Source organism: Gymnoscopelus braueri (genome assembly GCF_963280865.1).
Source record: "Gymnoscopelus braueri genome assembly, chromosome: 11".
In the NCBI taxonomy this organism is placed as follows: domain Eukaryota; kingdom Metazoa; phylum Chordata; class Actinopteri; order Myctophiformes; family Myctophidae; genus Gymnoscopelus; species Gymnoscopelus braueri.
The window spans coordinates 39133438-39155419 of NC_137613.1; the positions used below are offsets into that span (position 1 = coordinate 39133438).

The 21982-nt window shown below is 40.4% G+C and overlaps 2 protein-coding genes and 1 pseudogene across 4 annotated transcripts in view; 1 reads left to right on the plus strand and 2 right to left on the minus strand.

The window, feature by feature from the left end:
• The first annotated feature begins 7884 nt into the window (after nucleotides 1–7884).
• On the plus strand, nucleotides 7885–11161 carry cfap20 (cilia and flagella associated protein 20). Of its 2 annotated transcripts, none has more exons than XM_080442487.1 (6): nucleotides 7885–8082; nucleotides 8945–9024; nucleotides 9147–9258; nucleotides 9454–9642; nucleotides 10506–10616; nucleotides 10985–11161. In XM_080442487.1, the coding sequence occupies exons 1-6, from the start codon at nucleotides 7999–8001 to the stop codon at nucleotides 10988–10990; spliced, it is 582 nt and encodes a 193-aa protein (XP_080298613.1). In that variant the 5' UTR covers nucleotides 7885–7998; the 3' UTR covers nucleotides 10991–11161. The 2 variants fall into 2 exon arrangements, with proteins under 2 accessions (XP_080298613.1, XP_080298614.1); XM_080442488.1 differs by having other exon boundaries at nucleotides 10988–11161.
• A 1223-nt stretch (nucleotides 11162–12384) lies between these two features.
• Nucleotides 12385–21982, minus strand: part of dgat1a (diacylglycerol O-acyltransferase 1a) — a 49049-nt gene continuing 39451 nt past the window's right edge. Inside the window, exons 16-17 of the mRNA XM_080443305.1 lie at nucleotides 13236–13298; nucleotides 12385–12945 (exon numbers count right to left, since the gene is read on the minus strand). Coding sequence (XP_080299431.1) covers nucleotides 12847–12945; nucleotides 13236–13298 — 162 coding nt within the window. The 3' untranslated portion in view covers nucleotides 12385–12846. The remainder of the gene's footprint in view (nucleotides 12946–13235; nucleotides 13299–21982) is intronic.
• LOC308096127 (ankyrin repeat domain-containing protein 46-like) lies at nucleotides 16418–19148 on the minus strand (annotated as a pseudogene). Its single transcript, XR_013935119.1, has 3 exons — nucleotides 19133–19148; nucleotides 18043–18338; nucleotides 16418–16583 (listed from the first exon to the last, which is right to left on the minus strand). The product of XR_013935119.1 is annotated as an ankyrin repeat domain-containing protein 46-like (transcript).

Consider the following 21982-nt stretch of genomic DNA (forward strand, 5'->3'; position numbering starts at 1 on the left):
GATTACATGACTATAGAGATACTGTGTACCGATTTGCATGACGTTTGGATAAAATCTGTAGGAGTAATGTAAAGAAAAAGGGTTTTGCACAAATCGGCCTCCTGGTGGCGCTATAACACGCCCATGTGAAAAAAATGGGGCAGAGGTTCTGAATTGGCATCCAGGGAGTGTGTGTGCACAGTTTCGGAGCAACCGGGCCAACGGTGCCGGAGATTAGCTGCTAACACACAGACAGGACGGACACACACACACACACACACACACACACACGGACGGACGGACAGGGGGCAAAACATACTCTCTCGCCATGCCTTTCGGCCTGGCGGAGACAATAAAGGCAACATTAAGACGGAGCCTGCTGCCATGCTGGCAGCCTGGCCCCGTAATGAAAGAAACAGAGAGAAGTTAAGCAAGGATGTGGTAGAACTGCTCAAATATATCTGAATATAAACACAGTTTCTACTTAACACCTGAAAGTGATCATTCAGCTCTCTGTCTGTCAGTTAGTCCAGCATTGTAAGATGTTAGAACCTTTAGCTGCATGCTCACAGGCCTGAAGACCAGTCACTCAATGGAGCAACTTAAATCATTAATTATAACTGTATATCCAACATTAGAAGTAACCACGAATAATAACAGACTAATAGTTCAAGTTGTTAGTGTACCAGTTTACAGGAAATCATATTAGTTTGAAATCAACATGTCATAAAATGCTAATGTCAAAGAAAATGTGGAATAGGCTATTGGCTAGATTTACACAATCTTATTTCAAACTACTACTACTACTACTACTACTACTACTACTACTACTAATATATTATTATTATTATTACTATCATTATTATCATGTATTTACTATTTTCCTAACTCTTTAAAATGATTTCACCAAAATCAAAGAGGCAACCTCAAATGTGATTATTCTGCTAAATTTGCAGCTGTTTAAGGGAAATAGACTCATTGGTTATGAGGGAAGTGTCTTCCTCCTTACAAAAAACAGACGGATGAGTTCCTATCTGTTAACATGTCCTGCTGAAGAAGGTCTTAACACTCTTCATCATCACACAGACAGCTGGATATAACATGGCCAGGGTCCTACAGTAGATTCACATCAACATCTTCTTATAGCACTAAGATAAGATCATATAAATCCAAGTTATGCCATTAACATGGATGTATGATCCATAACAGTTGTATACCGACCAGTGAGATTTACTGTATGTCATGTTATGTGGCTGATGCATCCTTTTTTCCATTCGTCATCACACATCATTTTAGATTTTACACTCACAGTATATGATGATGAGATGGATCTATATCCTAAAAGTCAAAGGAAGGGTGACAGTTCAGATCTTTGGAATAGCTAGGAAAGTTTGGTATGGGAATTGATAAATCAGTAACCTTCACCCCCTCCCTTTCATTTGTCAAGTGAACATCTCAGTAGTCAACTCCTAATCTATGTTATTGCCCAAATGCTGGAAAAAGATGATGCACTTAGATCTTTTGTGCGCACTACATAAAAGTAAAAGATCTAAATAAATAAGTAAATATGTATTTCAGTCATCTTTTCACCACAGTCTAAGCAATCTGGAAAAAACCAAATTACTCTAGATCACTGGTTCACAAACCATTTACCAATAAAGGCATTTTTGTGTCTCCTCGGAACGAAAACTAGTGAAAGTAGCCGATCTACAAGCTCACAAAACGTTGCTATCTGAAAAGTTGTGAGATTGTAGATCGGCTATTTTCACAATGAAGTTTGTCATACATTGCAAAAACATACTCTCTCCAAGATGCATTTCATGTTACCTTTAACAGTTGCACATGCATTAATTGATACAGTCATGTTTTGTGCGATACAATTGAAAAGTAGCCAGCAAAAGATGAGGCTTGAACTGGTGACCAGAACCAGTGAAAAAATAATTCACACTAACACTAACACTAAGATCACTCGTTCACAAACCATTTACCAATAGAGAAATTGTATGTCTCCTCGAAACCGAAACCAGTGAAAGCAGCCGATCTACAAGCTCACAAAACGTTGCTATCTGAAAAGTTGTGAGATTGTAGATCGGCTATTTTCACAATGAAGTACGTCATACATTGAAAAAACATACCCTCTCAATTAAGCATTTCATGTTATCTTTACCGTTTGCACATGTATTCATTGATACAGTCATGTTTTTTGCAATTCAACTTAAATGAGTCTGCATCAAGTGAGGCTTGAACCGCATGTATGTGTTAGAGGCAGATGAATAATTGTCATAAAACTGCAATATTCATTGGCGCATTAAAGCTTCATTTTTTCACTTATGGAAAATCCGCTACATCGCTTTGTCGGCATAGGTCCAAAGTTCATGTGTAAAAAGTTTCGTGCAGATTACTCAAAAATCCCTGGAGGAGATGTTTTTCATATAATTCAAAATGGTGGGAGATCTAAAGGTCAGAGGTCAAAAGTCAGAGTGTGAAAGTTGTTCATCATGAGTAGACGCATGTGTGTATTTATTGCTGTAGGTCAAACAGGGCATGAGTTGTACCTCTTCAAAGTTGGCATTTTCAATTGAGTGCTATAGCCCCACCTTTTGACGAAAGATTGTGAGATTTATTTCTTGATAGTTTTTCATGACGATCTATCATATGGCCGAGTTTCGTAAAAAGCGTATGCACGGTTAAGCCAGAACTGCCAAAAGTGGCAGAAGAAGAAAAAACTAGAAAAAGTGCTCCTCAGAGCACAGGTCTCCGCCAGGTCAGGTACGTTATTCTGGCCTCCTGGTGGCGCTATAATAGGCCAATGTGAAAAGGGTGCCATTTATTCTTAGGTCTTTCACGGCAATCAGACACTGCATTCATGATTTGAGGCATTTTGTTCCAAAAATTTGTTTTGCTAAATTAGACCTGCTGGTGGCGCTATAACAGGCCAATGTGAAAAGGGTGGCATTTCTTCCTCGGCTTAGTGGGAATGTGCGTGTGAAAATTCACGGAAATCGCAAGCTGCGTGCATAGTTTGAGGCTTTTTGTTCAAAACGGACCAATCCTGCAAACTTTGGAAGCCAACCATAGGCAATGAGGATGGAATATGGGAAATCGGACAATTTCGTGTTGATTACATGACTATAGAGATACTGTGTACCGATTTGCATGACGTTTGGATAAAATCTGTAGGAGTAATGTAAAGAAAAAGGGTTTTGCACAAATCGGCCTCCTGGTGGCGCTATAACACGCCCATGTGAAAAAAATGGGGCAGAGGTTCTGAATTGGCATCCAGGGAGTGTGTGTGCACAGTTTCGGAGCAACCGGGCCAACGGTGCCGGAGATTAGCTGCTAACACACAGACAGGACGGACACACACACACACACACACACACACACACACACACACACGGACGGACGGACAGGGGGCAAAACATACTCTCTCGCCATGCCTTTCGGCCTGGCGGAGACAATAAAGGCAACATTAAGACGGAGCCTGCTGCCATGCTGGCAGCCTGGCCCCGTAATGAAAGAAACAGAGAGAAGTTAAGCAAGGATGTGGTAGAACTGCTCAAATATATCTGAATATAAACACAGTTTCTACTTAACACCTGAAAGTGATCATTCAGCTCTCTGTCTGTCAGTTAGTCCAGCATTGTAAGATGTTAGAACCTTTAGCTGCATGCTCACAGGCCTGAAGACCAGTCACTCAATGGAGCAACTTAAATCATTAATTATAACTGTATATCCAACATTAGAAGTAACCACGAATAATAACAGACTAATAGTTCAAGTTGTTAGTGTACCAGTTTACAGGAAATCATATTAGTTTGAAATCAACATGTCATAAAATGCTAATGTCAAAGAAAATGTGGAATAGGCTATTGGCTAGATTTACACAATCTTATTTCAAACTACTACTACTACTACTACTACTACTACTACTACTACTAATATATTATTATTATTATTACTATCATTATTATCATGTATTTACTATTTTCCTAACTCTTTAAAATGATTTCACCAAAATCAAAGAGGCAACCTCAAATGTGATTATTCTGCTAAATTTGCAGCTGGTTAAGGGAAATAGACTCATTGGTTATGAGGGAAGTGTCTTCCTCCTTACAAAAAACAGACGGATGAGTTCCTATCTGTTAACATGTCCTGCTGAAGAAGGTCTTAACACTCTTCATCATCACACAGACAGCTGGATATAACATGGCCAGGGTCCTACAGTAGATTCACATCAACATCTTCTTATAGCACTAAGATAAGATCATATAAATCCAAGTTATGCCATTAACATGGATGTATGATCCATAACAGTTGTATACCGACCAGTGAGATTTACTGTATGTCATGTTATGTGGCTGATGCATCCTTTTTTCCATTCGTCATCACACATCATTTTAGATTTTACACTCACAGTATATGATGATGAGATGGATCTATATCCTAAAGGTCAAAGGAAGGGTGACAGTTCAGATCTTTGGAATAGCTAGGAAAGTTTGGTATGGGAATTGATAAATCAGTAACCTTCACCCCCTCCCTTTCATTTGTCAAGTGAACATCTCAGTAGTCAACTCCTAATCTATGTTATTGCCCAAATGCTGGAAAAAGATGATGCACTTAGATCTTTTGTGCGCACTACATAAAAGTAAAAGATCTAAATAAATAAGTAAATATGTATTTCAGTCATCTTTTCACCACAGTCTAAGCAATCTGGAAAAAACATCAAACCAGCTTAAAAGTCTGTTTTCTTTCCTTTTCGTTTTCTGAAACCTACCTGGTGAAGAAAATGAGGCAGATGTTCTTAGTAGAACTTGAAATATTATCTGTCTTCTTCTGTATCCCTTTTGTTTCACTCCCTGCCACTCTCTCTGTTCCCCTCTGTTCCGTAGCGTAGTGGTTGTTCAAATGATTGGAGAGGAGTGAGTTGCGTTGAGAACTCATGTACTCACAGTAACTGAACCGTTATCTTTCTGGAAGGACAGAAGAGCAGCGGTTTTAAGCCACTACTACAGTCATCATTACCCTCTGCTTCACTTTATCTCTTTTTCTTTCTCTGTTTCTCTCATATCACACCCAGCCCCTCAGTGACACAACATAGTACATAAGAATTAGCAGAGTAGAGTACACTATAGAGCATAATAGAAAAGGCATAAAGCAACTTTGTTTTTCTTGCTTCTTTTCAAATTCGTTTTTTGTCACTTTTTCACTCCCGCTCCCCTCTTCCCCCCCTTTCCTCTCATCTGCCCCTCAAGAACCCTTCATCCTCTCTCACCTCCCTCCCTATAACCCCCTCCTTACCTCCTTTTCCTCTCATCTGCCTCCCAAGAACCCTTCAGCCACTCTCCCTCCCTCCGACCCCCTCCTGCCCTTCTCATTATTTACCACTCTCTTCTTCTCTTTATGTCAACACTGTCAATCTAGGTTCTCCCTGGTTCTGTGAAGTCTCTCTGTCTCTCGTTCGCTCCATTATTTTCTGCTCTCTCTTTCTGAGGCTTGGAGACTTGATTTATAATCTGTGCAGACTGTCCAAGGGCCTCGTGTATAAAATATTGATACATGAAGGCAGGAAGGAGATGAACCGAAGAAAAGCAGGCAACCACAAAGAGGCGAGGAAAGCAAAAATTAAAAGAAGGTGAGGAATAATAGGAAGAAAAGGGAAGGACAGAAGAAGGGAGTGGGAATAAAGAAATGAATAGAAAGGTTCAGCCACAGAGTCTAATGTAAAGGTTTGCTCAGAGCATAAAGAACAGTTTCACTCAAGTGGGTTTTCAATAAAGTCTATTTAAAGTTGTCTCTGGGGTGGTCCCATTATATGGGTCTGAGGAAAGATATCCCACAGCACTTCTGTTTGTATCCATATAAATACTGTCTCATTAGGTGAGAGAGAGAGAGAGACAGACAGACAGACAAAGAGAGGGAATCACAAAGAGACATGAATAGTCCCCCAGCTTTACATAAAAAATGTTTTGTAGAAAGAAACAGAGAGCAAAAGAGATGGAACAGAGAGAGGCCTACACGTGGAGCGAGAAACAAAAAGTAAAACATGGAGAAAATGAGAAAAAGAGAAAGACAGATGTAGGCAGAGAGACACTTCTTTTGCACTTTTCCTAACAGAGAATCTATTCGGAGTGAAGCAGCACCTCATAAAACACTGTGATATAAACAACTTGAAGAATGGGTCCCTCTCATGGAATCTGCATGAGTGAGTGTGTGTGTGTGTGTGTGTGTGTGTGTGTGTGTGTGTGTGTGTGTGTGTGTGTGTGTGTGTGTGTGTGTGTGTGTGTGTGTGTGTGTGTGTGTGTGTGTGTGTGTGTGTGTGTGTGTGTGCATGCCTCAAAGTCAAACAAACTACTGTGAAGCACAGATTTAGCCAAACTAGTTGTGAACTAATTATTAATATCATATATAATTGCTTGCTGTATCTTTGATGTATGTGACATCAGCACATTTAAAGTCACACAAGAGTCTGGCTAATGTTTAATTCAAATCCCCCTTACTTGATCCAAAATATTTGAAACTGATTTTGCCCAGGTTGTTATTATAGCCCCACTGAGAAAAAGGATTGGATCTTTCACTTTACTTGACACTTTGGGCATTTAGTGAATATTCCACAGAAGTTGAGTGTCCACTCAAATCTCAGCTACAACATAGTTGCAGCTTTTTCAACACTATGATCTCATCTGCATTTAGAATTCTGTTGCCACGGCACCAGAGATTCAGATTCGTCAACACTGCATGTAACTCCATCCATATCCACACAGAGCTTTGAGTGGGTGTGAGCGCAGAACGCATTCCGTCTCCTAGCAACACAAGGAGCTGAGACAGTGTTGCCATGTCCGCTTATTATAAGCGACTTTGGGCTTGTTTTTCTGTGAAGTTGCTTGTAAATATTGGTAGTTGCAGTTTTTTGGGCTGGTTTCTAAAGTGTAGTTACTTATTTAGGCTTGCTTCCACATTTTTTAATCATTATTTAAACCAGTGGTTCTCAATTATTGTCATGAAAATGTGTACTGCCCATGGAGCATTTGTGTTGTAGAATGTTTCAAACATATTCCAAATATTCCAAATGTTATTGCAAGAGTTTTTGAAAATGGCCGATCTACGAGTAGATCGGCAATTTTCAAACAGGTTCAAAGTGCTCATGTGTAAATAATAGTCTCTTCTTTTGGGCTTGTTTTCTTAGACCTGGTTGCTTATTTCTATTGCAAAACCTGGCAATACTGGAGCTGAGAGTCAGCGCAGCTATCACTGCAGAAAGAATAATAATCACCACCATATTTGTTAATGATCCTCTTCCTCTCTGGGGGAGTGTGTAGGTGATTCCACGATACAAGACCGTGCTTTAGAGAAATATATGATTGCAAAAATTTAGATATTTCCCCCTCCCTGTAAAAACGGCGTAACAACAGTATAACTAAAGCCGGAACGAGGAGAGTTATTTTGTTTCACACGGAACCTTTGAGGGGCAGATACCAGGGTTGCCATGTGTCCGCATATTATCAGCGACTTTGGGCTTGTTTTTCTATAAAGTATTGTAAAAATTGGTAGTTGCGGGTTGCGTTTTTGTTGGGGCTACTTGTTTAGTGTAGTTGTTTATTTTGGGCTTGTTTACTAATGTTGTTTAAAACAGTGTTTCTCAAACATTTTCATGTCATGAGGACACCCAAATTATCTGAAATTATCTAAAAATTTGACATCCCCCCCAAGATGGTTTTGAAAATAGCAGATCTACAAGCTCACAACGGGTTGCATCGCGCGACGCGTTGTGAGTTTGTAGATCTGCTATTTTCAAATAGGCGATGCAAAAAGTGCTCATGTGGTCACTTCTTTTTTTTGGCTTGTTTTCCTAGACCTGGTTGCTTATTTCTCTCGCAGAATCTGGCAACAATGGGGCAGCTACCAATTCCGTAAACAAACGTAACGTTAGCAACAGTTGGCTCTTCGACCCAAACAACACATGTGCATATAGGACCATACTAAACATACATATAGGACATATACTAAACACCATAGAACATGTTTAAGAACACGTTTCAAAGCGGATTCTTGTCCATCTTGTACAGCATCGGCAGCAAACCTCTTCAGATCTGGGATAAAAAGGTAAGGCGACACTTTGTAGCTGCTAGCTAAGCTAATATGCTAACTACAAACAAACCACCCCACCTGACAACCATTCATTTATTTAGACAATGATTTGATGTCTGTTAATAATATCTCCAGTGTTTAGTTTGTACTAAAGTTACCAGGTCATGGTACTGAACTGAAATTGTGACCTGGTGCTATTAGCTAATGTCCACACTTACTCGGGCTTAAGCCTAAGTTTTATAGTGCAAGTCAGATGGAATAAAATCAAAAATCTGTAATTGAAGTGTCTTTAATATGCTTTTTTTTAACAAAGAAAACCATTTGCTAATGTAAACATAGTATATTTCATCATGTAAACTCTCGTTCTGTTCCCATTGCTAGTATAATATAGCAACACGTCAATAAAACATCAGATAAAACACAATATGCACACAATATGCATGTTGATGAATTGAATACCTAGGACCCCAATGGAAACAAGACCGCAAGGATTTTTTGGGTGTTATCCTTTTAGACCAAGTGTTTGACTGTACTCGTGCTGTTTTTACATTTCTGTCTAATACAATATCCAATCAATCAATGCAAAAACTAGCAACTGCTGTATCTCTGAGCCGAGACAGAGAGAGGAGAAACGGTGATCAGCCTAATCAAACCAACAGTTAATTGTCATTTACTGAGCTTTGAACTTATCCATGGAAGTTCCTACTTCATAAAAGCGAATGGTCTATCTGCAGGCAGTTTCATTGCTTCTTCTAGCGTTGTTAAGCAGAAATGAATGAATGCAAACCTTCAGGACATTAAGTGTGTGTGTGTGTGTGTGTGTGTGTGTGTGTGTGTGTGTGTGTGTGTGTGTGTGTGTGTGTGTGTGGTGTCACAGGTCAGGAATGGTCACATCAAGAGAATCACAGACAATGACATCCAGTCACTGGTGTTGGAGGTAGAGGGGACCAATGTCAGGTGATATCATTTATGTCCGTCTGCCATTGATTCAGGTCACATCACTAATCACTTCACTCAATGATTCTCATCATCATACCTTTTCCTCACCTCCTCCTCAACGTGTCATTTCCTCCCTACAGTACCACATACATAACATGTCCTGCGGACCCCAAAAAGACACTGGGCATCAAACTTCCATTTCTGGTCATGATCATCAAGAATCTCAAGAAGTATTTCACCTTTGAAGTCCAGGTACGCCATAGGATACTTATGATTACTGAAACACAAGTCAGTCAAACTTATGGCACTCCTATACGTACACACACGGACATAATAAAAACTGTCTGCCTTCCAATGGTACGGTAGGTGTATGAAGTCAAATGCATGCACCCATTAACTCTGGGATGTCATCAGATATCATGCTCACTCTCCCCGTTTTCCTCATAGGTATTAGACGATAAAAATGTGCGTCGTCGGTTTCGGGCGAGCAACTATCAGAGCATGACGCGGGTGAAGCCATTCATCTGCACCATGCCCATGAGGCTGGACGACGGCTGGAACCAGATTCAGTTCAACCTGACAGACTTCACCCGGAGAGCCTACGGAACCAACTACATTGAAACGCTACGCGTGCAGGTTAACGCCACACACTCAACATAGACAAATTACACTTGTCAGATCAGCAGTGGTTCCCAACCTGGGGGCCGCAACCCCTAGGGGGACCCACAATTATTTTGGGGAGTCCCCAGATGATTAGCGTAATTTGGTACGTTGTTTTCTCACTCAACAGTAAATAAACCAATATAGAGAATAAGGGTATACAGGGTATCTTCACATTTCTATTTTCACAATTTAAAGACCTTTTTAATACCAAATTGGCCAAATTGTCAAATATTACGTAAGAAAGAGGCAAACATTGTGAAAATAGCGCTCACAATGCCTCGCACTTCACAATATTTATCTGTGGAACCGAGTCAAACTAAATGTAATGCCTACAATTCCAAGTGCTTGTCAGGGTGGGGGGTCCCCAGTTCAAATATGATTATTTTGGTGGTTTGCGGCCTGAAAAGTTTGGGAACCCTTGAGATAGGACAGTTATGTATTGGTTTGCACTGTGCAGTATTTGTTGTTTTAAGACACTGACCTTGATTGATGTAATCACCATCTGGAAGAACACCTGAGAAAGTGATCCAAGTGAGGATTTTAATACCCGAGGGGCATGTTGTCTCAACATGCACGGCGTCTTTGCAATCCTTTAGTGTGCAAGAGCCGTATTAAATGTCACATATACACACATCCCCAACTATGTGTCAGATATGACTGACAAGCCTTATTTTATTTAGCACATGCACAAGAGCATGTGCTTACACATCAGCCTTGTTCTTCCTCCAATGCCGAGACTGTGCAACAGGTTGTCTGTCATTTCAATTACATCTATAGATTCGGTATGGATCTCACAACATGCTATGTGTGTCTCTCTGGTCCATTTCTGTTCTCAGATCCATGCCAACTGTCGCATAAGGAGGGTGTATTTCTCAGACAGACTGTACTCAGAAGATGAGCTCCCAGCAGAGTTTAAACTATATCTGCCTGTTCAAAACAAGGCTAAGGTGAGGGACACGCAAACACACACACTGTCAGGCAGAAACTTTGCATGTCCAAAAATGTTACTTATCAGGAAATGGAAAAGCTACCTGTGTTCCAATTAATTGGATGTAGTTGTTATTTCACCTCTGTTAAAACTTGTCATTGTTTAAATTTGATAAAATCCACTGACAGACGTAACCACTTTCAACTTGTCCCTATTTTGGGCATGACGAAGTATAAAATAGGGCATTCATATATACCCCCCCCCCCCCCCCCCATGAAATATGGAGATACAAGGTTTGTGCCTGACGATATGCTTGTATATACACACATTAATATGAAATGATGTGGACATGGGTTTTGAACCTGTCTGTCACTCTGTTTCTTGCAGCAGTAACCCTTCCCAGACCCCATCTCATTCCAGACGTGAAGTGCATCTGTAAGATTCCCGCAGCTGAATATGTATATGAGAGGAATTAGAAAGCTTTGTATTTTGTAATTTTTTGGTGTGGTTGTGGAGCCATGATTTCTTGTGTCACACAGCACAATAAAGATTTTGTATGCACTAGCACTGTTTGGTTTATGCATAGCATAGTTGGGGAAACATAATGTTTCTTATGGAGCAAAGGTGTCTTATTTTAACCACTTGAACTCTAGCATCCCTTGTGACGCATGTGACAGGGAAAAAGAGCCAAGTCCATTTATTTGTAGAATATAAACAATGTTTATCAAACTATTCCATTTGAAAAGCTTCTAAAAAATAATTTCCATCTGTCAAAACATTTTCTGTTTCAGTTCTTCACACAACAGATGAACAAATAAGATTAATACATTCTTTTCACATTTCATCAAGGTCACATGAGGAATTTGAGAGCTAAAAAACATTGTACAATAGACAGACTTCCCTGAAAGACAAATGTAAAGCTTCATTTCAAACAGCATCAAAGCCAGTGCTTCTCATACCTTGTGCACAGACTCATGGTGCAGCCATAAGGGAAGTCTGATCCACAAGTGTGGACAGAGTTCCCATGACAGACCTGCACGCTTCATTCTTTCAGTTCAGGCTCTGGCGACACCTCCCTGTCCGTCTATCTTTCTAGCTTGGAGGTCATTTCCCAGGTGTCTAATTCACTTAAGTACAGACTCAGAGAAAAAGGGCAGGGTAGGGGTCAAATTAACGTAACATTTACAAAATGTAGTGCCTGCTGAAAAAAGAATTGCACATATCAAAGTAATGAAGAAAATAAATGAAATGCTCTGTTGAGTAGGCAATGAGCTGATGCGGTAAATACTCTTATGTGGTCAGCACACATACAGTACATGGCAGCATGATGAAGTATACTGTTCTAGAATATACTGTAGAAGTAATCAGTTCTTTGCACCATTACATACAGTAGGTGGGGTAGGCAGAAGCAGCATCTAACATTTGAACTCCTTAGAGCTATCAAATGGCTTTACAGTTTGAAAAGCCTTTCTAGCTAAGAAACATTTCATAGTGGATAAAATTGTTATGCCAACCTATACTGAATATGCCATGGGAACAGTTTTTGGTACTGGGAACAAATCCATAAATGTTGAATTAAATAATAGTAATAACAGTAAACACACAGCTACACAATTGCTGCCATGAAGCTGCAGTAGGTCAACAAACATTTCTATGCACAGATCCTTACTTCTGAATTGTCACATGTTCATGTTCTGTACTAGAGGACTGGAACCACCAAGAGTGATTTAAACACTCTTGCAGACACATGCAGATAGATTACACAGCTGACTATTTTTAGGCGCGGAACACCATTGAACAACTAAGTATAAATCAGACTTAACGCTGGAGATTTACTACTCCTGAACTTCCACAGCAGTTCTTTAATGAATTATGATGAAAATTGTCCTACTGTACATCGAAATATATTCAATCAAGTGCTTCTTGCGGGAAGCCATTTTGGAAATTGTTCCGGTCCAGTTCTTAATAGTGCAAACATGATTAGGTCTCTGAAGACACGTTCTGCTCCTGGCTTTTCCTTTTTCCATAATTTAAATTTATACATTCATTAATTTGCATTGTCCTGCATCTGTGTGTGTGTGTGTTTGTGTGTGTAGTTTTGTGTTTTGTGCATGTGTCTCATGTACTGTTCATCTCTTCAGTAGTATGCTGCTCTGTTTTGTAGCTTGGTATGTGTGTGTGTATGTATGTGTGCGTTCCAGTATTACGTAGTTGTCTCATAAAGTAGTATAGTAGTCGTGGACATACATTTAGATGACAACTGGCTGGCCAATAATAAGCGAGATCCATACAGCAGCATTGACATAGTTACCAGTCAGGAAGCGACCCACAAACCAGGCCAGAGGAACCTGCAGAGATAAAAGAGAATAGAGATCAAAGTGTGTGTATGCACAGCAAAATCCTCAGTGTTAAATATAACTTGGAGCATAAAAATTGACCCAAATGAAACGTTTAGGGTCCATTTGTGTAAATCCTGTGCATACAGTACATGCACGAGGGATGTGAGAGTAGAGGTGTGTTTGAATGAATGTGAGACAGTGTATAATAGCAAGTTAAGAGAGAGAGATGGCATCAAAGAACAGCTATGAGAGAGAGAGAGAGATGATTGTGTATACAGTATATGCTCAACATGACTCACCTGAGCCATCATACCCATGAAGGCCCACAATCTGAACATCTTCAGAGGAATGCTTACCAAGTACTGAGGAACAAACAGACAGAAAATAGATTTGAATCTCAATGATAATTTTACCTGGTTAAATAAAGGATATGACGAGAAAGAAAGAGAGAGAAGATGAAATGGATGTAAAGCGTGGAAGAGACAGAGGGATAGGAGGAGAAAGTGAGACAAATATATACGTACAGAGATTACAATAGGATACAATGAGCAAATATATGAATGTGTGCATAAAATAATCCATCGGGACTTGCTGTCAGTGTACCTCATGGAATGCAGAAACCAGGAAGACGCAAGTTTGTGCCAGCTGAGCCAACTTGTTCACTCCATTCCTCAACATGGGCTTATAGAAGTGCCTGTAACACACACACACACACACACACACACACACACACACACACACACACACACACACACACACACACACACACACACACACACACACACACACACACACACACACACACACACACACACACACACACACACACACACACACACACACACACACACACACACACTCTATTTCAGTGAGTGTTAAAGTGTTTTAAAAATACAGGACAAAGCGGATAGCCTATGATTAAACGGAAATGCATTTAGATGGTAGCTGGATGCTAGATGGTGTCTAAATGGTGTCTGAAGTTTTTTAGTTGATTTTTAAATCTCTGTGTTGTTATTCATGTACTCACTGTTTTGCCTGATTCACTGCCTGTTTGCTATTATTTTAATGTTGTTTTATGCTTTTGCTTTTCTTCTTTGCTTTATTGTAAATTAGTTGTCCTTTTTCTGTAATTGTATTCTTGCTCTGTAAAGCACTTTGAGCTGCATTTCATGTCATGAAAGGTGCTATACAAATAAAGTTTATTACTATTATTATTATTAAATAATAAATACCAGGAAGGGGTCAAATACATTTTGACTGGAGAGACAGTGAGACAGACGGACATGGAGCAACACTGAGATGTAAATGAGAGAGAGAGAGAGAGAGAGAGAGAGAGAGAGAGAGAGAGAGAGAGAGAGAGAGAGAGAGAGACACAGAGAGAGAGAGAGAGAGAGAGAGAGAGACCTTGTTCTCCAGTGGGTCCAGGGAATCCAGGGGGTCTGCCTTCTCCAACAGGTCCGGGCGAACCGGCAGAACCCATCCTACCGAGCGCACCCGCAGCACCGGGCCGTCCCTTACCACCTGCACGGGGGCAGGGGGAAACGATCACACAATTAGTATGAATGAAAAGAGCTTGTGACCAAATAACAACAACAATGGATCAATTTTTTAGATATTTTATAGAATTGTTTTGATCTTTTTTTCCTGAAAAGTAACAGTTTTTTTTAGACATACAATATGAGGTTTCCATCCGACAGTGATGCAGTACTGTACTATTATGTTCAGCGGTGGAAAAAGTACTCACTTGTAAAAGTCCGGAATTGAAAATTTACTTGAGTAAAAGTACAAAAGTATTGGTATCAAAATGTACTTAAAGTACCAAAAGGAGAAAGTATTCATTATACAGAATGTCTCATTTCACAACTTTTCAAATGTACAAAAATATTTTGAAAATAGCAGATCTACAAGCTCACAATGCGACGCATTGTGAGCTTGTAGATCTGCCATTTTCAAATGGCCAAAATGTATATAGGGCTGAAGTGGGTAATGTATGTTTTGTAATAATACTCAAAATCTACAAGGTAACTAGTAACTAAAGTTGTCAAATAATTGTAGAGGAGTAAAAGTACAATATTTGCCTCTTGAGATGTAGTGGAGTAGAAGTTAAAATACCAAAAATTGGAAATAGTCCAGTAAAGTAAAAAATACCTAAAAAATGTTACAGTAGGGAGACCGGGGACAAAAGTAACACTTTTTGTATTTGCCTTCAGAATTCACAGACTACTTGAAATATCCTAGTCATCTTTTGCTATAAGAAACATATATGTGCCCTAATTAATAATACAATTTTTAAGCTTTCACTAATAAGGACAAGACTAAAATATTAATTTGAATGCAATGAGTCACAGTGTTACAATTGCCCCCGTGACGGGGGCAGTTGTAACAGTGGTTGGGGGCAATTGTAACACTGTAAAAATAAGTCATATTAACACACTTTATCTCAAATAAAAGCACATCACTAAGTAATATGTATTTTTTGTAATTTAACATTTTTACTTACGAATGTTTTATATACATAATTACAAGTATTTTGTATTTTTATTCGAATTATTTATTTATTTATTTTCAAATGTATGTCTATTTTTAATTTAAATGTATTTTTTACTTTGAAATGTAGTGACATTTAGTGAAATATGTTTACTAACATAAAAGTATGTAATCCCAGACAAAAAATCTGCTTGCATTGAAAACACATTGTTACAATTGACCCCGGTCACTGTGTTACAATTGCCCCCGATGGGGCAACCATGATAAAATCCCATATTCTAGCTAGAAACACCTATACTAGCATAGGCTGCTGACGTTAATTTGTGACCAATAACATAGATAGAGATACAATTCATCTAAGTTTAAATTAGCTGACATTTTATCTTTAGACAGCAGAAGGAAAATACCATCGGATCGGAACTCGAACCCGCGACACGCTGTCAGGCTACCTTGGAGGCTAGGTGCCCGGACTGCTACGTCAGCGGTCCAGGTCCGTGATCTATGATTTCTGTCAAGGGTCAAAGCGCCCTTCCTCACCTTTGAAGCCCATGCCGCCATGGGGCGCCCACCTTCTCCTTTTGCGCCAGGTCTCAAAGTGGGGACCCCCCCAGGGGTCCTTGGGGGGGTACCAGGGGGTTCCCAGCAAAATTAGTTAAATTTGCATTCAATTCAGTTTAACCACTTGAGCCCGATATACATTGGCTATTTGAAAATAGCCGATCTACAAGCTCACAACGAACGCGTCGCAATGCTATTTTCAAAAAAACATTTTAGCACAAATCTTGTATGGGGGGTCCCTGGCACAAAATATTTTTAGATGGGAGTCCGCGGCCAAATACATATCAATTTGGGGGTCCTTGACATGGAAAGGTTTGAGAACCACTGAACTACCGTACTTCTCTTGCCCTGCAACTGTGTCTTAAGTGCCGTGCTGCCTCTGGCGACTGGATTCCCCCCGCAGGATCAATAAAGGCCTTATCTTATCCATCCATCCTTACCTCTCACTCTCGGCCATCTGCATGGTTTCTAGTTTGGTGGAGTGGGGTCCTCGGTTGAAGCCTTTCACCTCCTGTTCCTCCAGCCCCTCCAGCAGACGGCTGGCGTCCTTGTTGACGCCGCGCCTCTTGGCCAGCACCAGGGGAGTGGAGCCGCTGTGGTTGCTATGGTTACAGGGACAGAGCCATGGGGGAGAGGTTGTGCCGTCAGGGTCAAAAACATCAGAACTAACCCTTTACTGTTGTTCCTATGCTAGTGTGTCTGTCAACCCATTATTTATATCGTCACTGTCGGGCAGAAAGTAGCTCCAAAATAGCTGATGTGCTATTTTTTCTTTTATTTGAAAGTTAACTCATTCACTGCCGGCAGTGTGCAGCCAGTGCCAGCGTTTTTGAGAATTTTTGCTAACCTTTCAAGAGCCACAGAATATTTCGATCGACACACAGAGTGTTGCAAAAGACGGAGTAGTGTCTCTGCTTCCATCGGGGGGAAAAGCCTGTCACTAAAACTATACTAACAGTAAAACATTTCAAAAGACTATGACTGGAGGAAAACTGGCAGAACAAGACTCGCTCACTGCAAAAAGATTTAAGGAAAACTCCTTAGAAAGACGTAAATATCATTTATTTATTTTAAATGCTCATCAAGTGCTCTGTGCTCACAGTGAATTAAAAAAGCAAACGTTTCGGTCCTGGGACCTTTGGCAGTGCTAATTAGCACTTAGCACTGATATTTCTCTTTCTTTTTTCTTTTTTTTAAACTTTGTTTTTATTCTTTTTTCTTTTTTAGAACAGGTAGGTCATGTTGGGCATCACATTACAATTAGATGAGTACATTTCAGTTATATTTTTACACTCATATGTAGCGGGCTATTCAGTCCAGAGGAGAGAAAAACTAAGCTAAGGTAACTTCAGTTCTTTTGTTGAGAGATCTCAGTCTGATTGTCTTTGTTGTGAAAGTCCATGATTTTTTGCCAGTCGCTATTCCAATGATACATTCCTGAGTTTTGGAGCAGGTTTCCAAATATTGCCGAAAGGAGTTATGTAGGAAAGAAAATAGATAAGCATATATGTATATATAAAAAAAATACAGTACAGGCATACTTTTCATATGTAACATAAAATAAATAAGTAATAGCAATAATTCAAGCAGTGTACCTCCACATATAGCACAGATTCACGTACTTGTACATATATACAGATATATATATAACCCCCCACATCCTCAATGGTCTTTCACACAATCATTTTCATATGTAATATCCATTTTAACCAGTATTTACAAAATTTGTCCATACAGAGTCTTACAGAATATGTTAGTTTCTCCATTTCGTATATGTTCTGCACAATGGCTATCCACTCCCCCTTTGTTGGTGAATTTTTGTCCAGCCATTGATATTTCTCTTTCTAAGGAGTTTTCCTTATTTTTTTTGCAGTGAGCGAGTCTTGTTTTGCCAGTTTTCCTCTATATTTTTTGAGACCACCGCACCTGTTCAAAAGACTATGACTAAAACTGAATCAAGATTTGCTGTCAAAATCAAAACCAACACAGACAGACAGCTAGATGCTAGACAGACAGGCAGGTAGGTAGGTAGGTTGAGAAACAGACATCTGTTCATCTTACCAGATGTCAATCTTGAGCCCGTTGGACAAAAGGAACTGGATGGTGTCCACATGGCCACACAGGTGCAGCGCCGTGTTCCGTAGTCCGTGGCCAGGAGGTCGGCCCCGAACTTGTGCAGGAAGCGGCATATGTCCACGTTGCCGCGCGCGGCGGCCAGGTGCAGGCCGGTGCGGCCGCGGTTGTTGCGGATGTTGGGGTCGCATCCCGTCTCCAGGAGCCGCTTGGCGAAGGTCAGGTCTCCGTCGATGCAGGCCTGCAGCAGGGGCACGTTGGTCTGCGACGAGTCTTGATGAACACTACAACATCAGGAGGATTCGCCCCTTCCTCACGGAGAAGGCAGCCCAGGTGCTCATCCAGGCTCTTGTCATCTACCGCCTGGACTACTGCAACTCCCTCCTTAATGGTGCTCCGGCATCTGCCATCAGACCTCTGGAGCTTGTTCAGAAAGCTGCGGCTCGTCTGGCGTTCAACCGCCCCAAGTTCTCCCACACAACTATCCTTCTCCATTCTCTACACTAGCTCCCCGTAGCGGCTCGCATCCAGTTTAAAACCCTGGTGCTAGCCTATAGGGCAGTGAAAGGAACATCTCCTTCTTACCTCCGATGGTCGATGCTTACACCCCTGCCCGACCACTTCGGTCGGCCACCTCGGGGCGACTGATTGCCTCGTCACTCAAGGGTCCTTCTGGTCGATCTACACGGTCACAACTGAAAGGCTGAAAACCCACCTCTTCAGGAAACACCTACCCTTCCTCTTTACATGGCCTACTTGTTGTTAAGTAGTTGTACGAACTCTTGTTTTATTGTTGTATTGTTTTATTGGATCTTGTTTAGTCGATACACTTATTTGTTTTAGCTCTTGCTCATTTGATTTTGCTATTTTGTCTCATCTGTTTAAGAAAGTAGGTAACTGATATATTGCACTTTCACCTTAGCGCTAGGTATACTCTTGGTTGCTTGTTTTTGCAGAAAATGCACTTAAGACTTCTGGTGATTAGTAGTTTCGTTCCCTACCTATGTTGAATGCACTTATTGTAAGTCACTTTGGATAAAAGCGTCTGCTAAATGTCTGTAATGTAATGTAATGTAACACATAGGACATGTCCGAGTGGGTGTCCATTCCAGCGTACCTGTGGAGACATTTTTGGAACATACAGTAATGTAGGAGCAGCCTTATGTATTATTAACCCATTAAGACCGGGAAAGCATCTGTCATTTTTAGATTTTAACCACTTTAACCATTATCTTATACTTGGGCTGTTGAAAAATACAAATCTACAAGCTCATGGCGCGGCACCGAGTGCCACGCTACGAGCTTAACTCTAAGTTTAACTCTAATCTTTGCGTCTGGGGGATTCTACAAATGTCTTCTAAATACAAACAGTTTTTGTTTTAGAAAAGAAAAACATATGTTGCTATAATATCAGTGGTTCTCAAACTTTTTTCATGTCAAGGACCACCCAAAATTAAGTGTTTGTCCGCAGACCCCCCCCCACCCCCCCATCTCAAAATATGTTGTTCCAGGGACCCCCAGAAGCAAAGATTTGAGTTAAAAATGTATAAATATACATTCAAAGATTTGCACACATTTTCACGATTTTTCTTTAAAAAAAATAGCAGATCTACAAGCTTGTAGCGCGGCACTCGGTGCCGTTCTACAGGATTTAGTTCTACTGGATCTCTACAGGTCCACTAGAAGGAACCTGCTGTGCTTAAAAAGAGGCATCCAAGGCAACAGAGGGCCTTTCAATACTTTCTGATCTTAATCGGTTTGGATTGGAAGGAGATCATGGAAGACTCAGTTATAGAGGATAATGAGGAGTAATAAACCGTTAACGACCCACATGATAAGCATGGAAATCACTAAATGCACATAATATGTGAGACACCGCAGCTGGCTGACATCCACATTCTGCAGGCGAGGAGACAAAGATCTGCAGTGACAGCTCAAGGCACTACAGCAATATCTGACTGTGTCAGTGAAGTCAATGCGCTGGAGGCTAGTCTCTCACTTGTTTTTGGTGGTGGTTGTATTCATTTATCTCAGATATATAATCAAGAGTCCACACATAGTCTGATCTCAAAGCAACATAAAATCTCACGACTGAAAGATGTTGTCAGGCCAAGTTTTAATGTGTGATTGTGTGAAATGACTGAAATCGGTCGATGGATCTTTAATCCATGGTTACACATTAGCCTTGGATCAAGAAGACTATCATAGATGTATTTCATCGAGTCTTGGCTTTTGCTTTCGTACAGTATCTAAGCAAAAGTCAGACTCGATAAAAAAATACATCCATTATAGTCTTGAAGTGTATCTCAGTGATACAGTTACATATCATACAAGCAGTACAGTGTATCATTCTTCTTGGGCAGAAGAACACACTGTTGATACCTGACGAAAACAAGCAGAAAACCAAACAACACGACATGTTTGGACTAATGTCCTTCATCTTGGCTGCACGGATTTTGCCCAAATAATATAAGAAAGAGGCAAAAACTGTGAAAATAGCCGATCTGCAAGCTCACAACTGTTGTGAGATTGTTGGTTGTTTCACAATATTTATCTGTGGAACCGAGTCAAACACAATGTAATGTCTTCTCAACTCCTATGTACATTTCCAAGTGCTTGTCAGGGTGGGGGGTCCCCAGTTCAAATATGATTCTTATTTCTGGGGGTCCCAGTTCAAATATGATTCTTATTTCTGGGGGTCCCAGTTCAACTATGATTCTTATTTCTGGGGGTCCCAGTTCAACTATGACTCTTATTTCTGGGGGTCTCCCAGTTCAAATATGATTCTTATTTCTGGGGGTCCCAGTTCAAATATGATTCTTATTTCTGGGGGTCCCAGTTCAAATATGATTCTTATTTCTGGGGGTCCCAGTTCAACTATGATTCTTATTTCTGGGGGTCCCAGTTCAACTATGACTCTTATTTCTGGGGGTCTCCCAGTTCAAATATGATTCTTATTTCTGGGGGTCCCCAGTTCAAATATGATTATTTTGGGGGCTTGCGCCTGAAAAGGTTGAGAACAATAATGTAACGTTTCTAGAACGCATACACAGACATACATAAACCCAAGTAACGTGCAGTCCAAACAAGCTAGTTGAGCTTGTTTGCTCCATTTAAACTCCATTTAAACTGAGTGCATGGTTAGAAACACCTGGCACAACATATTTTTAGATGGGGGGTGGGTCCTAGGCTTGCCATGAAAATGCTTGAGAACCACTGGTTTAAACAGCATTTGGAAGCAAGCCCAAAATAAGCAACTACACTTTAGAAACAAGCCCAAAACACCGCAAACCGCAACTACCAATATTTTACAAGCGACTTTACAGAAACATAAGCCCAAAATCGCTTATAATAAGCGGACCCACCTGGCAACACTGGTGACGACGACGCTACAGCTACAGCTGGGTTAGAAAAACTAAACAATAAAAGCCTTTAGATCGAGGCTACAGCTGGGTACAGTTCAACTAACTCCCATTGCCCGGAGGGATGCTAGCGCCGGGATTGGCTAGTTGGTGGTTGCCAGGCAACGGCCATGGCCCTCACACCGTGTTTACAAACTGCTTGAACATTTTTAAATAAACGAACATAATAATAATATGATAATCATTATTATTATTATTGTTAATTATTATTATTGATAAAAAATATATAATAATATAAATTATAATCATCATCATCATTTCAAAATAATAATAAAACTAGTTTGGACTGGAGCTCTTACATTGCATAGACGTTTACAAAACTGTGTGCGGGAGTAACGTGACCAACAGTTCCAACCTATAATCTTCATAATAATGTGTTGATAAAGAAAGCGTGATACATGAACCACGTGATCGTGTCGCGTCGCTGCGAGATCAAAGCTGTGGTTACTGTTGTACACAGAGAGACGGTGCCCATGACATTGTGACGTCACGTTGCAATGTTAGTT

What these genes read in the sequence shown, in the direction of transcription:
- cfap20 (XM_080442487.1), top strand. Translation starts at nt 7,999, where the DNA reads ATGTTTAAGAACACGTTTCAAAGCGGATTCTTGTCCATCTTGTACAGC. An exon ending in TTCAGATCTGGGATAAAAAG is followed by an intron (nt 8,083 to 8,944) that starts GTAAGGCGACAC and finishes GTGGTGTCACAG; the next exon opens with GTCAGGAATGGTCACATCAA. An exon ending in TTGAAACGCTACGCGTGCAG is followed by an intron (nt 9,643 to 10,505) that starts GTTAACGCCACA and finishes TTCTGTTCTCAG; the next exon opens with ATCCATGCCAACTGTCGCAT.